Below are 19,039 nucleotides of genomic sequence, written 5' to 3'. Positions count from 1 at the left end.
TAAGACATGTAACGCTGTCCTAGAAACTGCTTTCAGTATTTTGGCATATCTCTCACTGGTTTTTTAGCAGTCAAGTCATTACTTCAATAGATAATAAAACTACCTGTACAGTCTTATAAACTGAATATAGCTCTAACTGGAAATGTGAAGATTTTCTAGAGGTTTCATGTATAGAGAAAAATCTCTTCCTGATGTTATCTAATGGAGAAAAGCTGCTGGCTGACACAGTGATCTAGGTGTCATTACATAATTAATAGCACCTGCAGAACCAAAGCATTTAGTTTGTTCACACATAAATGGAACAGTAATAGATTCTGGAATTAAGCATTTTAAACAGGTAAGAGTCTTCTCGGCCAAAGCCTTTATTTACTTCATGTATCATAATGAAACAGCCTGGTGAGTGCTATAATAATGTTTCCCTCCCACTGTCTTTATAAAATATTCCACTACATTTTCTGCATTTTATATAATTTTTAAAATCCTGAATTTCACAAGTTTACTGCTAATCCCAAAACACTTGAAGAGTTTCAGGTTTTCATGTAGCTATAAGAGAATAATCAAATGCAAAGTAAACTAATGGGAAATTACTGAGTCATATGAATTAAAATGTTTCCTGAAAAGAGCATAAACATATTAATCAAAGCATATCCCTGGCTTCCCCTTATGTCATTTAAAATATAAACCTATATATATATCAGTACAAGTTAGTTCAGAATTTCACACTCTATTGAAGTTAATAAAACGTTTAATACTTCAAATAGTATATTCATTATGGGTAGCCCACATTTAGCTAGCATTTCTCTTTTTTAAAACAATAAAATACCAAACAAGGAAACACTTCATTTGCTATCATTACCCTAAAAACTGTTTTTCTAAATCAAAAAGTGTATATGCAGTGCTACAGTAACTTGGCTAAATCTGGTCTAGTTAATATTCAAAGATTTTAAGGGACAATTAGAAAAGCTAAGGATATTTTTTGATTAATTTGAAAAATTTACTAAGCTTCACTATGTTCAAAGCACTATCATAGATACATAAAATGTGATTGCTTTATTTCAACATTTATTGAGCTTCTATGGAAGTGTGGAATACAGAGATAAGCAGTACATACCCTTGAAGTTCCTGAAACACAAATAGTTAAATGAATCACCTTTGAGAGTAAACTGGGCACACAAACATTACATAAAAGTAGAAATTAAATCATATGTGTAATTGTTGGCTTAGTATCAAATGCATGTGTTGTTGAAAATAAATTAAATTTCTAGTAACAAGAGCCTGGTATGGTAGATATTTGTTATTAATGCCCCTTCATTTGGATTCCTTCCATATCTCTAAATATATCTCTAAAAGGCAAAAAAGGTACCCAAATCTTTTTTCCCTTTCAAAAATAAAAAAATGCTAGGTATTTCATATATCAGAAAAAAATTTTAATTTCAGAGCACTAATATTTGGCATGCTTTGACCCAATTTGGGCTTGCTAGATTGGGCAAATAATCTTACTCCTACTAGAGGAGTCTATACAGTAAATCCATCTTACTTCTAACATACAAATTTAGTGGCTTAATTTGAGAGCCTGTCAGTCCTCCATTCAGGTTCCGCTTGCATTATTCTGTGTGAATGGTGGGACCAAGAGTGCTTCTTCTAATCAGTGGGGGATACATAAAACAGCCAAAATGCTAGGTTTTCTTCTGTACAGATGCAATTTAAAAAATTAAAATTAAAAAAAAAAAGGTGAACATACTAAGTGTAGAACTAATTTCTTTAAAAAGCTGTTTATTTCAGAGAAACACTTCAATTATGAATTTGACTACATTTTGCCCCCTTAATAATTTTAAATAACTCACAAAAGATGCCCAGTTAAAGTCAGCAGCTTTAATTTTCTACCCTCTCCACCAAAGGAGTGAAAACAATTGATGCTTTTTTAAAGTATGCAAGGATAAAGAGCCCTAGACTAGAAGTTTTGAACAATGCAAAGAGGAGAGACAAGGGTGACTTGCTTAAAACAGCAGAACATACGGACGAAGCCGGCAAGAAGCAGGATGACTGACATGGCATAACTCTGGAAAGGTTCAGGAATTGGAGGTACCAGCTATTTAAGACAGGGACTGAAAATGAGGAGACTGGTTGAAAACCTCAGCAATAATCAGTGAGAACCCTTGTCTCCCTCCCAGTGCTCTTACCCGACCCACACCTGGAGAGGAGAGGAGGTTTACTGTCCAGAGACAGTGATAAGCAAGCTGGCAGGTTTGAGGACAGCATGCACAATGAAGGCCAGATGGAAAGCATGGTCTGAAAATCAAAGTGTCTGGCCTTAAACCTTCTGAGGGAGAACAACAGTCAAGTCTGAGGATAGAAAAAAAAGACTTCGTGGTCTCAAATTGTTTTACTTCCCACTGAGCTTTTCACAGGCAACGAGTGCAGAATAAGAACCACCAAAAAGAAGGACTTAGGCTAAAAAAGAGGAAGTGGGACCCGAGACGCAGGGAAGTTAAGCAGAAGAGAAGTAGAGAGCATCCAGATCAGAGGGGAGCAGGATAACAGAGGCTCCAGGAGGAAGGTGTTCGAGAAAGGTGAGGGGAGGGGAAGCAGAATCACAAGGACGGATTTCCCGATGCTTCTCATTAAGCTTATCAAGACAGGGTTATACAGTTCCACTGAAGAGTTTGTGGAAAAGATTAGTGAGGGGTACGCTGAAGACTGAGCAAATTAAAGGAGGAGGCAATTTTTTTCTGTAGAGAAGAAAAAAGTGTTGGCACAAATGTATTAGCCCACAGGTCAGGTTGCAGGGCCCAGGGTAAGGTAGAGGAGCATGGAGCCTGTTGCTGGAGCAGCAAGGAGATGACGGGCAGCGCAAGGACACATCCTAACAGCATGTGAAGCTGGTGCACTGGAAACAGTACTTCTGTAGCCATTATGATGAAAACCGTAAATATCAGTTAATCCACAAACTTGAGATACAATCAAAGGGGGTTGTGAACAGGGGGCTAGTGGTGGGAAGAAGTTTCTCATCTCCATAATGGAAAGTCAGTTCTGAATTTCAAAAAATCAAAGTCAATGAAAATTATATAAATATTATTTATTTAGGAATACAGACTCAATTACAGAAGGAACTACCTAAAAAGAAGGAAAAGCAATTGCCTTTGGAGAGTAAAACTCAGGTAAGAGGAACAGCGGGTCAGGGACAACTGCTTTTTGTGATAAACTTTATACTACTTTGACTTCTGTACACATAATACTGTGATAAAAATTAAAATGAAAAAATCAATAACATTAAAATAAGTCTGTGACTTTTTTAATCCACTACATGACTGACTCAACTTCAAGGGTACAGTCTATCATTTATTGAAGGAAAAAAAACAGCAAAATGGGAAAAAGTGCTTTCCTGTGCTTTATGAGATCAATCTTCATCTGGCAAGCCCTTTGATTCATACTCTACCATCAAAATAACCAGCTAACTGACATTTTTTCTGGTTGCTGAAACATTATACACATGCAACATAAGTTAACAATATAATTTGAATAATCAAATTAGTATACAAGTTGGCTTTCTAAGGAACATGTGGAAACAAAAACTGCCTTACTATATGATTCATGCTGAGAAGCCCTAGTCATTTGAGCTTTTCTGATTTTAGAAATCATCTGAATTATCGATCAATATATCCACATGAGGAATAATTATGCACATACAACTTACAAACAACTGATATATAGGAATGATCTTTTGCCCGCTTCATCTCGAAGTTGTTGTCACAAGCACACAAAGCAACATCTAAACTTTCTTCTTCCCCGACCTGGGGCAAAAGGAACATCCTACTATGACCAGAGTTCTCATCACTACAGCTGACTTGCGGGTACTTTCGCTGTGGCCACTCCATCTCTCCTGAGCCCCTTCGCCTACCAGTAGTGTCTGGCACCTACCTGCACCCACACCTGCACCTTGAGAACCCTGAGTCCCCTGAGCATCTGTGCTTTTGATTCTACTCCCACCTGGGAATTCTGGGAATTGAGGGAAAAACACACTTGGAATCTCAAGTTATAGCTTGGAAGTTTTCCTGTAACAGCAATGATAAGATTGTTTCAATATTTCAGACATAATAAAGCAGAAAGAAATCTGTTAACATAACCTTAACATACAGTTTCTATCAGGAAACATTTCACAATTTTCAACTGAACTTTAAATTCTTAACAAACAATTAGTAAGCTAGAAGTGAACTCTATAAAGACCAGTGAAAGAAATGCTCTCCCACAAAACAAACAGCCAGAATAGGAACACCTACAATTATAAATGCTTGTCCAAATTTCCTTGTTTGCATTTTGTTCTAATTAGGAAAATATTACTAGTTTCAGTCTGTTGTATATAACACTATCTTATTATGATACTGCCATTTTACGGAGGTTAATGAGTAAAGTCCTCATTTTATTACTCATGTAGCTATTCCCTTCTTTACTGAAAAAGCTTCATCTCACTGAACTACAAACAGACCCTGCACGATATAATTTGGCAATCGAGTTCATGCATTTCCTAGAACAGGTGACAGGATAAACCCAAAGGCTATATCAACTTCTTTCTTCCATGCTGGTTTCAGTGCTGAGATTTAATGAAATGAGTGGCATACAAGGGTGACTCTGATTTTATTGTATATTACTCCAATACTTCTCCAACTGTGGTGCTTGCCAATCTACAGAGACTCAGGCTAAGAGGGAAGAAAAGGGATTTTTTTTCTTTCTCCATTTTTTTAATCAGTTTACTAAGAATTTGGAAAAGTCACGCACTTCAGATAAAGGTAAAGCCCAATATGACTACATTTCTTTCCCTGACTATTGAAGATGAACAAATGATCCAATGCTTAAAATAACCCCACAAATACTTAATTTCCCATCTTCCAAAATTTCATCAAAACCTTATGATAAGAAAGCAGCAATGTGCAAATAATCATCAATGACATCATCTGGTTCTGAAGTAGGGAAACTGGAACTAGCATTCGTCGGCATTTCCAATACAACCAGTATTTTCTGAGCACCCACTGTGTGCTGGGCACACTTCAGAAGGAACAAGGCAGATGAGGGCTCTCCTCTCATAGAGCTTAATGAACAAGTAAAACAGGATAATTTTAGGCAGCCATAAATACTATGAAGAAAAGAAATGCAGTGATATGAACGAAAGGATGTGGCTCTTTTCAAATAGGATCAAGTCCTATCTGAGGTGGTGACATTTAGACACAAGCAACAAGGAACCAGTCACAGGGAAGATCTAGAGGAATATCTTTCCAGCCAGAAAGAAAAGCAACCGCAAAGTTGGAGATTCTGAGAAACAGATGAAAGAAAAGAAAAAAACAAAAACAAAACCCTGGTGTAGTTAAGACCTACTGAATGGTGGGGAGAGGGGGCAGGAGAAGAGGATGGTGGACAAAAGAGGGGCCAGATGGGCAGAGTCTGTGGACCATGGCAAAGAGCCAGGTTGACTTGAAGGATGGTGGAAAGCTACTAGAAGTTTTTCGGTAATGGAGAGTTTAGATCTTTATGTTTTTCAAATGCCGTTCTGAGCGCTCTGTGGAAACTGGCTTATGGAGGGTAAACATGGCAACAGGAAGATCAGTGAGGAGACTGGCTACTGCAATAACTGAGCGAGAGGCAATGATAGCTAGGATGGCTGGTAGTAGGGAAGATAAAGATAAGGAGAAGGAAATAGGACGGAGCTGAAGTTCTCAGACTTTCTTGCCTCATGAAGCCCTTTGTGTCCCAGTAATTTTTTTTTCACCCCTAAGCCAAAAAAAATACCTAATGGTTCAGCTTCTTAAGGTACAGACTGCCTAATAGTAGTAGTCTGAGCATATCAGGGTTTCCCTTACAAATTTAAGATATCTCATATCTCTACCTGTGAGAAGTGTCTCATACCTGTTACAGTTTGGGAATCATGGTTTTGGAGCTTACTTACTAGAGAATGGGACGTGGGGAGTAAGAATAAAGAAAATCATCCAAAGATGATTCCTATACTTTGGAACAAGCTAGTCAGGTGGCAGTGCCACTCACGAGATGGGTAAGAATGCCAGAAACCACAACCACCCCAAGAGGCAGGTTATACCCCACTGACAAATAAGGAAGCTGAGATTCAGAGTGGCTACAAGTCACTGAAGGCAGCACAACTGGTCAGGAAGCGACAAAATCTGACACCAGGCCTATCTGATGCCAAATATAGTATAGTAATAATGTAATAAATAATATGCTGCTATGAGTTAGTCACATCAGAGTACCTTAAATGTGGTTTAATCCTAACCACATTATTAAATAGGTCTGATTCCAAAGTCAACTGCCACACACTCTCCTTTTAGCTGATAAAAATGATAGTAAGGTGTTGAGAAATGGCAGTCTCATCCATTTAGCCTCAAAAAAAAAAAAAAAAAAATATATATATATATATATATATATATATATATATATATATGTGAAATAAAGTTCTTGGAGGTAGAAAAAAAATGAAACTGAACATTTTACAAATGTCCACAGCTACTGCTGTAATGACTGCACTATACTTCCATTTCCAAAGCCAGACCAATCTAATTGTCTGCACTCATCTTGACCCAGCCCTGAACAGGATATATATGGGGAGAGTTCTAAGTAGAGTATTTCTTAGGACAGGCGGGACAACTTCAAAAGCCCTGATGGAGCTCAACCACAGGGAGGAGCAGGGAATGTGGGGACAAGAGAGGACACATACACTCTAAGAGGCAATACGGTCCCCTTGAAATTTGGACTATAATGTAAAAACGGAACAAGCGCAAAGATTCTGCACTTTGTGAAGAAAACATGCCTAGGGGCTAAATTTAGTCCTTGCAAATAGTCTTAGATACATGATTAAACTTCTCAAACATATTAGTGATAAATGGCTAAGGAGAGGGCCTTAAGAAAGTTAAAGAAGATTATTAGAAGAATCCAGGAGGAGGCTCTTAATTCTGTGCAGCAAACTGAAGTTAAAACTGCCCAGTTCAACCTACTTTATACATTTTGTATTTTCTGGGACTATGTATTTTTCTGGAAGTGGAAATAGGTACACCTTATATTTAGTTCTGTACATTTTAATCTTCCAAGTTCAAAATAATCTTATCAAAATAAATGAAGATGTTCCACTAAGAGACACTGTTCATTTTTCTCCCTGCCATGAATGACATGTCATCAGACTATTTGTCTCTGCACTGAGCAGCTTAATAGCATTTGAAATCCTGCAATTCTATCAGTCACAGGAAGCATAATCACAAACTTGGACAGAAGTCACTAACTTAGCTCTTCAGTTGCCCTGAGGAAGAAGGAACCAAGAGATCGGACTAGCAGAAGTGTCATGGATCTTCAGTGTTGAAACTCAAACTAAACCCTAAAAGAGCTTCTGTCCAGTATTATAAATTATTAGAAACGCTATTATAGTTTGTCACTAATTCTAAAGGTCAGGACTTATTTGAGAGTAGTTTTGAAAGATCCTGTTCTCAAATCTTGTTTTCCCAAACACAAAGATTGTGTTTTCCCAAGGCTATAACTGCAAAATAGTTAAGATGACACTCACATAGTCAGACCAAGACAGTTCCAATTACAACACCAAGGCTATGACTTGGACTATAATCAAAATGAAAGCAAAACAAAACAGTAATATGAAAAATCTAGCTGGCTCTTCCTGGAAAGTACTTAAAGGAAAGCAATTTTACTATGCTCCATACAATGCTCCTGGGGTGGGGTGGGGGATAAATCTTCAGTTAGAGTAAAGCACAATAACTTATGACAAGTATCTACTCAGAGGGCTATAGATGATCACATAAATTAGCCCGGGGATGCAGGGTGATGGCATGACCTGAGTTTGGAGGTCTTTTAGGGTAAGGTAGATATTTTGGCTTGGGAGAATGGTATATCTGAAGGCACTGAGGCCTGGATTAGTTTTAATCATCGGCAGAAGTACAGAATGTTCCAAATAGCATGAGGCAGAGCGTGTGGGAAGTGGCTGGACATAGGGCAGTGAAAATGGACCAAAGTCAGGACACGAGGGGATCCAGATTTTGAGCTCTGCTGAGAGCTGCAGGAACCAATAATGATTTTAAGTCAAGAAGGGATAGGATCTGACTTTGTTTCAGAAAGGTCATAGGCAGAGATAAGAATAGACTGAGGGAGGTGAGATTTAAGGCAGAAAAATCCTGAGTCTCTTCCCACAGTGTTGCCCGACCCCTGGCCTCACAGACCTGGTCCACCTTGATGCTCCCCTCTTAGGAATTAAGACTTGAGACAACTCCATTCAACTGACTGTGGATGCTGAAACTCCTCAGAGGGACATTTAAGGTTATGTGACAGGGTACGGCCAGGTATGAATGACAACGAAACACCAGTGGACGATCTCAAAGAGAAAGAAGGAAGAGGGTGCGTGCAGCCAGAGTGGCAAGGATAAGATACAATGTGGATACAGAGGCTGAGCAAGTGACTCTCCAGTTCCTGGTTTTAGCCCTTCGCTAGGCCCAGCTCTATTTCCTGCCTTTAGTCTCTATGCCCTTACTACAAACCCCTTTATTTTCCTTCAGCAACATTTGAATGGGATTCTGTCGCTTGTAAACACAATGAATCCTGTCTGAAGCAAGGACTGAACACAAACATATAATGAAAACAAAGAGGCACCTGGGTGGCTCAGTTGGTTAAGTGTGTGCCTTCGGCTCGGGGCATGATCACAGGGTTCCTGGACTGAGCCCCATGTCAGGCTCCCTGCTCAATGGGGAGCCTGCTTCTCCCTCTGCCCTTCCTCCTGGCTTGTGCCCTCTCCCTCCCTCCCTTCTTCTCTGTCAAATAAATACATAAAATCTTTTTTTTTTTTTTTTTAAACAGAATAGAAAGGATGTAAAAGATATTAAGGAAGTAAAGTGGAAGGAAATTGCAATGGCTGGATTTGGAAGGGTTGGCTCCAATACACAGTCTTGGGCACCCACTGGCCATACTCTGCAGTGCAATGGGGATGACAGGAGGCCAAGCTGGAGGGAAATGGTAGGTATTCATTTTGTACATGAAGAGACTGATGAGAGTAAGATATCCAAGTAGAAATGTCCAGCAGTTGGATAGAATTGTGTATCTCAGAGTTGTTCATATCTGGAAATGTAGGTGAGGTCATCTCTCATATGTGGATGGTCATCAAAACCATGAGTGGAGGAAATCTCCAGCAGAGCTGCAAGCCAAGGCCTGGGGAGCACTGACATTAAGGTGCAAAACAAGTACACAAAGTCATAAAGGAGACTCGAGATGAAATGCTGTGATGTACCAAAAAGGAAAAATTTTTAAGGGAACCATGCCCATGAGACGAGAGCCTAGATGCTTATCTTGCTGAGAGGTTGACAAAAAGTTGAGTGTGGAAAGGAGAACAGAAGCCCATAACATCATCTGACTACCTCATATAAGATAGGCATTTTGGTGCCTCATTTCATTTCCAAAGCAACTTTTCAAGATGGGTGGCAGCATATCTTCTTAAAGATGAGGGGGAGGGGTGCCTGGGTGGCTCAGTGGGTTAAGCCTCTGCCTTTGGCTCAGATCATGATCTCAGGGTCCTGGGATTGAGTCCCGCATCAGGCTCTCTGTTCAACAGGGAGCCTACTTCCTCTTCTCTCTCTCTCTCTCTCTCTCTCTCTCTGCCTATCTCTCTCCCTACTTGTGATCTCTGTCAAATAAATTAAAAAAAAAAAAAAAAAAAGATGAAGGGGAAAGACCAAATTTCCCTGGGGATGGGCTAAAAGTCATATTGTATATCTCTAGTCCCTGGCAGAGAGCCTTCCTTCCACTGATTTGTTTAAAGAATGAATAAAGAAGTGAACATTTCAACAATTTTAAAATGGTCTATATGGACCTAACCAGACTGGTTCCTCTCAAATTCACGTATGACTTGGGGGACAAGGTTTTGCTTTATGGATACAGCAAGCCTATTTCCTAGGGCACAGCCCCAAATTTCATGCTGCTGTTTCAACTCACTCACAGCATCTCTATTTCTTCTACTTACCTTTCAGCAAAACATGAGTCAGAGAAAGGGCAGGCAAGGAACTCATGTTTTTATATTACCAAAGATGTCCTGGGGAAACCCAGAATCTTAGCTGCTGATAGTTTAACAAACCATGGAGATAAATCTCCATTAATTGCCACAGAACCTTAAATTCCCAACTGATTCAGAAAGGATACAAAAGGATATGTCAATCCTTTGATGTAAACCACAATTCATGCCACATGGGGTATACTTAGCCACAGATTCTCCCACCTCCTATGGAGGCATTATTAGCTCTGATCATTCAAAGGTCATTGAGGTCTTTTCTCCCTGACTTAAGATAAAAGAACACATATAATACTGAAGTGGACAACACTCCTAACAGAACTATGAGTTAGAAGAAAAACACTATTATGATTCCTTTCTGTATCCTGAAAATAGAGACATGCATGAAAGAAGGATATTATAACAATTCTGTTATCTACAGAGGATGCCTCAAATCCTCGATTAATGGGTATGGGCCAAAGAGTATGCATTGACTGTGGAATATCTCTGCTTTCCACATATTCCCTTGAATTCACAAAATGCAACACACAGTGAGCAGAAATGTAGCTAGCATGGACTCCATTCCTCCCAAGGGCCTGAACCATAAATACTATTCTCTTCTAACCACTGTAAAAATACATAGGAGGTATTTTCCTGATTTCCAGATCACTGAGACCCAGACGTTAAAGAAGCATGTACAGTCTACACAGCAAGTGTGCTAGGTTTGGATTCAAATTCAGATCTAATATCAAATGTTGTATTAACACTTGGTATATCACATTTCTGGCCAGAAAACAACTCCATACATAGAAATTTTAAAAATATAACAAAAAGGGCACCTGGGTGGCTCAGTTGGTTAAGTGACTGCCTTCAGCTCAGGTCATGATCCTGGAGTCTGCGTATCGGGCTCCCTGTTCAGCAGGGAGTCTGCTTCTCTCTTTGACCCTCCCCATTCTCATGCTCTCTTTCTCTCTCAAATAAATAAACAAAATCTTTAAATATATATATATGACAAAAAATCATTTATATATGCTCTCTTCATGTTCCAGGTAAAACTAATGTGTTTTCTGTGTTCCTACAACACATAAATTTGGCTTTTATGCTGCATTATAAGTATTTATGTCTAACTGCTCAGTAGAACACAGACTTCTTAATGACAAGAATTATAGTTTCCAAATATTTGAAGCTCTATCAACAATACAGTAAATGTTGGTTGAAGGAATAAATGAATACTTTGGCAGATGTAGTTTTAAGATTCTTGTGACAGAACAAAATTATTTGTGAATTATACCAAAAATATCTCTGAAAGATAATAATATCCAAGGAAATATATTCTCATCGCTTCTCATGAAGCTCTCATTTTATTACTAACTTTCTGTATAGTGACCTTTCTTCACTAAACATTAATTTGATATAACCACAGAAAGATACTATAAAAATCCATATTCCTACTGTGTAAACTTATTTTTACATGTATTTAAAGACACAGCAAGATTTTAAACAGATGCTCCTCATGCCCTGTCCTTTATGCTCTCGGCTCCTCTCTGAATTCCCTTGTAGATATCATGGAAACTCACTGCAGAATCCAAGTTTCTAATTAAATTCCCTGTCTCTTTACTTCAGTCCCAAGAGCGCTGGCCCCAGGAGAGAGGGGCTCAGGGAACCCCCAGAATGACTCATAGAGAGGGACTGGAGATGGTGAAAAAATACTTGTGGAATAATTCTGAAGCACATACTATACTATTCCTCAGCAGGACTAAGCTCTAACTGCTGACTGAGATCAGCTGCTTACCAGCACAGTCTTCACGGTATCCCTGACCCTATCACACATTCTCTGCTCTCTTACTCATGCTTCTTGGTTTCATCCACCCCCACCCCCCAACCCCCAAAAAAACCCCTGCATCCAATTCTTTGTCTTGGGGTCTGTTTGAGGGAACTCAAACCAAGAGAGGTGTGCAACATATATACAGGGAAGTGTGAAGCAATTAGGAACACTAGAAAGCCATTCGGTTTAGAGCTTCATCTGATGAGAATGCTTTGCTCTACATGGTAAGATAGTGATCTGTCACTAAAAATGGCCTCAGATTCCAGAGGTCAGCCTTGCATCCTTTCCCTTGTGCAGGATGTGAGAGATCAGTGAAGCTCACTGGGCTTGAGCCTACCCTTACAACATTAGGAAAGCCCTGGAAAGTTCTCTCACATCAGGTTACAGCTTTGCTACACAATCTTGGGGCAAAGAAGTACTGTCAACCACAACCAAGACTGTCCTTCCAAAAATGATGTACTTTGGAAATAAAAATGTGGTCTTAATATAGAAGAAGCTAAGCATCCAGGACAATGACTGGCATATGGTAAGCATTAACCAATCTTCCAAAAATTATGTCAACAAAATACATTTTTCTTTTTAGACTAAAACCGATCTCCTATAGTCTGATTACTTTTCATCCAAGAAAGGTTTAAAACATTTCAAACACAAATGTCTTTGCTTCCACTTTACTTGAAACTCCATTTTTTTCTCATTCAAATGTATATTAAAGTTCACTTTCATCTGCTTCACTTGATACATAATTTAGAATGAAGGCAAGTAACTGGCATGCCTAAAATCCCACCATGGAGACAGATCTGAAAACCAATTCTTCCTTGATTCCAGGGTCAATATTTTTCCCAACACATTAAACTCATCTTTCAAAGGAGTCATCCAATGAACACAAATGACTACAATAACACACATCCTGAAACATTCCAATGAGGTAAGCCTGCTATCATTCAACAGCTTTTCTGGATTATGTTCAGAGTCCTACCGAGGAGGCAGAGGGAAGGAGAAGGCTCACTTAAGGGAGCAGATGCTTTGGTTCATTCATCCTGCCTGCTGAAGATTGCAGAGAGCAAACCCTCACCTCTGGTTCAGGTTTATAGCAGGAGAAAGCATCAATCCTTATTGTTTTCTTCTTATTTCCTGTCACTTTTATTTTTTTCTACATTTACCACCATCTGGCCATGCCTGCTTGTTGTGTATGTTTCCTAACTGCCTGATAATTTTTTAACCTAGGAGAGCTTGCTGAGACTAAAATAGGAGAATGGAACACATTCAGAAATATTGCTCTTATGAAATTAATTAAATATGATTAATAAATATAAATGACTCACCCAACCATCAGGCTGGCTTGTCCAGGAACTCTAGATCAGGCATAAGACAAAGGCCTTAACTGGGTACCAGCAAATTAAGGAATCAGATGAGCTTTATGATTCTTGAGATGGATATCAATGATTAGCTCACCATCATTCTACCTTTCTTTTTTTTTTTTTTTTTTAAATCCTTGGATGGTATTGAATTCCACTAACTCAGATTCCTATAACACACCCAAACAAGCTTTAAACAGTCAACTTTGGGGATTTCAGGTGTTCTACAACTAGAGTAGTTCATGTGACGTGGAGTCATAAATCAGGGTTCCACTCTCAGTGCTAAAACTTATGAGATGATAGCAGACAAGTCACTCCACTTACTAAGCCTTAGCTTTCTTCCCTAGAGAATAAACAGAAGAACTGCCATGCCTACTTGTTAGGATTTTAAAGAAGCTCAAGAAAGATCACGTCCATAAAAATACTTTAGAGTGTTACATATGTAAAGCAGTAAAAATGTTTGTTAACATAATTACACCATTAGAGAGGCTAATAATCTTGTCCCCTTTTTTTCCTTTTCTGTTAATATCTAAGTGAGTTAATATATATCAGAGTAGTATACGGTATTTAATGTTCATTAAATGATAACCATTAACATTATTATTATAAGGGCATATTTTCCAAAGGTCTTTATTATCTCTTGTGAATAGGACAGAAGAAGAGATCACCTGAAAATTAAGCCTATACTGTTATGGAAGTAAGAGTGTCTGCCCATCCAACATAAATGCCTACTTCCTCTTGCCATTTTCAATGACGTGAATGGAACTAGAGGGTACTCTGCTAAGTGAAATGAGTCAGTCAGAGAAAGACAACTATCATGTCATCTCACTGAAATGAGGAATTTGAGAAACAAGACAGGATCATAGGGGAAGAGAGGGAAAAATGAAACAAGATGAAACCAGAGAGGGAGACAAACCACAAGAGACTCTTAATCTCAGGAAACAAACTGAGAGTTGCTGGAGGAGAGGGGGATGGGAGGGATGGGGTGGCTGGGTGATGGGCATTGGGGAGGGTATGTGCTATGGTGAGAAAAAAATAATAAATTTAAAAAAATTAAACAAGGGCACCTGGGTGGCTCAGTGGGTTAAGCCGCTGCCTTCGGCTCAGGTCATGATCTCAGGGTCCTGGGATCGAGTCCCGCATCGGGCTCTCTGCTTGGCGGAGAGCCTGCTTCCTCCTCTCTCTCTCTCTGCCTGCCTCTCTGCCTACTTGTGATCTCTCTCTGTGAAATAAATAAATAAAATCTTTAAAAAAAAAAAAATTAAACAAAAAATTAAACACCTATTTTCTACCCCTACTTTAAGTTAATAGAAAAGGGACGAGTAGGAAGCAGATAAATCTGGGGACTCTAATTAATCTAAGAGAAGAATCAAAAGTAGAAGACTGGCACAGAGTATCCTAAGAAATTTATTCCCTCACAATCCTTTTTACTTGAAGATTCAGAAGCTTACATTTCTGAATTTCCTTCTCCTCTTTACTACTGACCTTCAAGTAAGCCATTTCACTACTTGGTCCTCTCAGGTAAAAATCTTATAAGTTCCATCTGTCCAAGATGGAGTGATATATGTTCATCAGAATGTTTATCAAGATATAGCTTATTTTAAGTTCCTCAAAAGAAGCAAGATGCTCTCAGACCTCCACAGAAACAAGCATTTATCTTATTTTCTTACTTCTCTTCCCTTCCTCCCTCCTGCTCACATATAAACACATTTTGGCTGTGGTAATAATGGTAATGGGGGAAGGGTTCAAAGTATTAGCAGTCATCAGATAAAATTCGTTAGATGGAAAATGTAAAGTTTTTGACTTTATGAGTTTAGAGTAGATCACAATAAGAATTTCTTAAGAGAGTTTCCTTCACTTTATCATCAATCTCATTTATCACCCCTCTCTCTTTAATCACATAGGGAAGTATTTTATTGGTCTAGGACATACAATGCCATAATAACAACACTTTTATATCAGGAAAGCTAGTACTCCATTTGCTCTGTTCTTTCTCTCCTGTGAAAAGAGAATAATCTATTCAGTATGCCTCAAATTATTAAATAATTAAAGTCATTGGAAAATTACTTCTTCTAAGAGTTAAATGTAGTGTCTAAAGTAAGTTATACCTTTTAGAACTTAGAAGTCCTCTGTTCAATAGGATAGAGGATAAGGTATAGATTAGGATATAAATCTTCATTATCACACAAATAATAATACACATATATGCACACACAGTATTTTTTTCATGGTAAATGATGTGAAAATTAAATATTCCAAGAAGAAAATGTATTTCCTTGACTGAGATAGGATACTAATAGGTCAAGGAAATAGAAACAAAAATCCTCTGAGGGAAAAGAGAGAAACCTAAACATGGTAAATCAAATGCAATTATAAGGATGATTTATCTTTCAATATTTTTTCATATGATTTTTCTATGAACTTTTCTTGGTGAGAAATAGAATTCAAATACCTCACAATCCAGGTTCATACAACTTTGGGGTGAAAGATGGGTTTTACAAAAGGATTTCAACTTCTACAGATTATTGGGTTTGGGCTATGAATACAGAAGAGTATTGTCTACTTTATTTCCCACTTAGCCGGAAAGAAGATGGAAAGAAAGAGTAAGAGTAAAGAGATACACATAATGGAATACACATAAAAACAGAACTCCAAATTAACAAAATGACTTTTTTTTAAAGATTTTATTTATTTATGACAGAGAGAGAAAGATTACAGGCAGGCAGAAAGGCAGGCGGCAGCAGTGGGGGTGCAGGCGGGGAGAAGCAGGCTCCCCGCTGAGCAGAGAGCCCAATGCAGGGGCTCAATCCCAAGACCCTGAGACCATGACCTGAGCTGAAGGCAGAGGCTTAACCTACTGAGCCACCCAAGCACCCCTGAAATGACATTTTTTTAAATAAGAAAAAAATGCAATTAATATTTCCTACCAAAACAACAAACACTAACTATAGACTCTAATTAAGAGATTATTTTAAATTAGAAAATTTATGGTAATTTACTGAATCTTAAGAATGGAAAAAAAATTACATGCCATACCAATTTTACAGACTGAGAGAATAGAAGAAAATATGTTCTATACAAGTCCCAGATTAGTCATCCTCCATCCAGATGATGACAGTAGTGCAATCTGTTATAATGAAAGACTTACACTAAGTTTCATGGGCTTAAAATATGAATGTCTGAAATTGTGTATTATGAATAACTACTAGTTATTTGTCATAGATATTGAATCGCTTAAGTGTCTAACCCTCTAACCTCCAGACATTAAATGTCATATTAATTTCTTTAGGGAGTTGGTCAGCTGTTTTGCATCATGTAGAAGCAATCAAAATCGAGCCATCATTTACCTTAGTTTATTCTTCCTACTTTCCAGGATTAATACTCAATTGCAAGCAAAAGCTGTATGACAACACTACCTATGTTATGTACGGTTTGTGATAACCAAAGCACATAATGACTATCATAAATCTTAAGAAATATCAGAATTCTTATGCCCATACCACTTGATCTCACTTTGAGAAGACCGAGTATTGGGAGAAATGAACGTCTTAAAATTTGGCAACCTTCATCAGCACAGTTTACACTAGATACCTATGAATGGACTATGACAGTGATTTCAACTAGGGCAGATTCACCTAAGCCACGATCCATCAATGACAGTTGGTTCTGTTTGTGATATTTTATAGGAATACAAAAAAGTATAAGAAAATTCATTTGTCAAATTTAAATGCCTAGAAAAGGGCAGAACAAACAAACAAAAAGAGATTTTCAGAAACAGAGAACATATTTTAAATTGAGTTGATAAAATAGATATTCACATAGGGTATTACTACATTGCATTACTTGAAAACATGGTGTTAGCCTTATTATAATTCTGTTCTAACACCACACTTAGGATGGTGGACACAGAACAGTCATGCTATACCACAAACAGAAAGCCAACAAACACGCTGGGTACTCTATTGACAGGCCTTTATAGAGCTGATAAGGTGATGAAAATGAAAGTATACTAGAGGGAAGGAGGAAAGGACCAAATATTAAAAATGGAATCCAGGAAGTTATATTCTATCAAGGATTATGATTAAAATCAAATTCACAGGGGTAGCTGAGTGGCTCAGTCAGTAAGTGTCTGAGCTGATTTCAGGTCATCAACTCAGGTTTGTGAGACCAAGACCTGCATTGGGCTCCACACTCAGTGAGGAGTCTGCTGGAGATGCTGTCTCTCCTTCTACCCTTCCCCCTGCTGGCACATGCGTACTCACATGCTCTCTCTCATAAATTAAATAAATGAATAAATAAATAAATCTTTAAAGTGGTGTTTCTTAACAAATCCTGATTTAATCTAATGGGTCACTGGACCCTAATCACTATTTTTTAATAATTATTTTAACCAGTTCACTCTTCTCAAATGCTTATTAATGATGTTATCATATCCCGAGTAACTTCAAAGGGAAATATCAAGAGTCCTAAATACAAGTGCTTTACCAAGTAAAACTGAATTTTACATAATTTATATATATATATATTTTAATATATATTTGACAGACAGAGATCACAAGTAGGCAGAGAGGCAGGCAAAGAGAGAGAGAGGAGGAAGCAGGCTCCCTGCAGAGCAGAGAGCCTGATGTGGGGCTCAATCCCAGGACCCTGGGATCATGACCTGAGCCGAAGGCAGAGGCTTTAACCCACTGAGCCACCCAGGCACCCCCATATTTTATATTTTTGATAAATAATTTTAACCAATAGTGGAGAGAAACTTCTAAAATTTAGCAGGTTTTCATCTAACAGCTAGTTTATCAGCAAAACTCATGACTTTCCTCTAACAATCCATATTCTATTACCTAGGAACTTAAAAGTCTATTCTGTGGAAGACTAGAATAATCCTGCAGAGCCCTTATCACAATTTGAAATTCCACATTAAACTGTGAGTTTATTTAATGTGTTTCTCCCACCAGCCTATATACGCTGTGAGGTCAAGAAGCACGTCTACTTTATTCACTTCTGTGTGTCTCATATAAAACAGCCCATCAAAAATGTGTTTAATGTTGCATAAATGACACATGGTACAACCCTTACTATTCTTCCTTCTCCACCCCCAATCCCCATATAAACACTTTCTATTAATGTTCTTATCACATTGCATTGTAAGTGACTGCCCCCAAAGGAAATGAACTAGTTATCTGTGTGCCCATTTATCTCTGACAATGCCAGGTGATTCCCTTGTTTCATTTTTTGACCACCATCAAGAAATAGCTTATGAAAATGATACATTCATTGGCTCAGAACATAAGGAAGTACTGGATGGCATACAAGAAAAATTTTATGAAATCAAGTAAAGCCAATAAAGTATAACAAAATAAATCATCTCCTTCTAAGTCACACATTGATAGGATTAAAAATTGTAAAGTATCTTCCAAAAGGAGGATCCTACACAATTAATAAAACAAATCACCAGAAGTCCTACTCTTTTTTTTCTATGTAAAATTATTCCTTCACAGTCTTTTCAGTAAAAAGCCAGAAAGAAATACATACATGATGGTGTTAATGCCTGAGAGCTGTTGGAACATTTGTAGACCACAACCCACAATTAAAGCTCGGCGAGTTGGGGGATAACTCAGCATTCTGCAGATCACAGGTCCAGCTTTTTTAAAAAGAAAGAAAAAGAAGGACACATCTATTATTTTCAGCTCCCGCAGTAATTATTCCCATTAGGATCAATTTCCCCAAATCTCTGTGAAATCAACATGACTGGGCATTGTAAAATGGAACATATAAATGTTGACAGAAATCTGGGCACAATTTTTTTCTAAAACAGATTACTATATATTTGAG

General features: G+C 38.0%; 1 protein-coding gene across 2 annotated transcripts in view; it reads right to left on the bottom strand.

The window, feature by feature from the left end:
• SLC2A13 (solute carrier family 2 member 13) overlaps nt 1-19,039 on the bottom strand; it is a 399,926-nt gene that overhangs the window by 201,993 nt on the left and 178,894 nt on the right. For both annotated transcript variants that reach the window (XM_047741221.1, XM_047741223.1), the window contains exon 4: nt 18,740-18,848. In XM_047741221.1, the coding sequence (XP_047597177.1) occupies nt 18,740-18,848 (109 nt within the window). The remainder of the gene's footprint in view (nt 1-18,739; nt 18,849-19,039) is intronic.

The sequence above is a fragment of the Lutra lutra genome, chromosome 8 (assembly GCF_902655055.1).
Source record: "Lutra lutra chromosome 8, mLutLut1.2, whole genome shotgun sequence".
NCBI lineage: Eukaryota > Metazoa > Chordata > Mammalia > Carnivora > Mustelidae > Lutra > Lutra lutra.
Note: the sequence above shows the minus strand (reverse complement) of the source record. Positions and strands in the feature narration are given on the sequence as shown.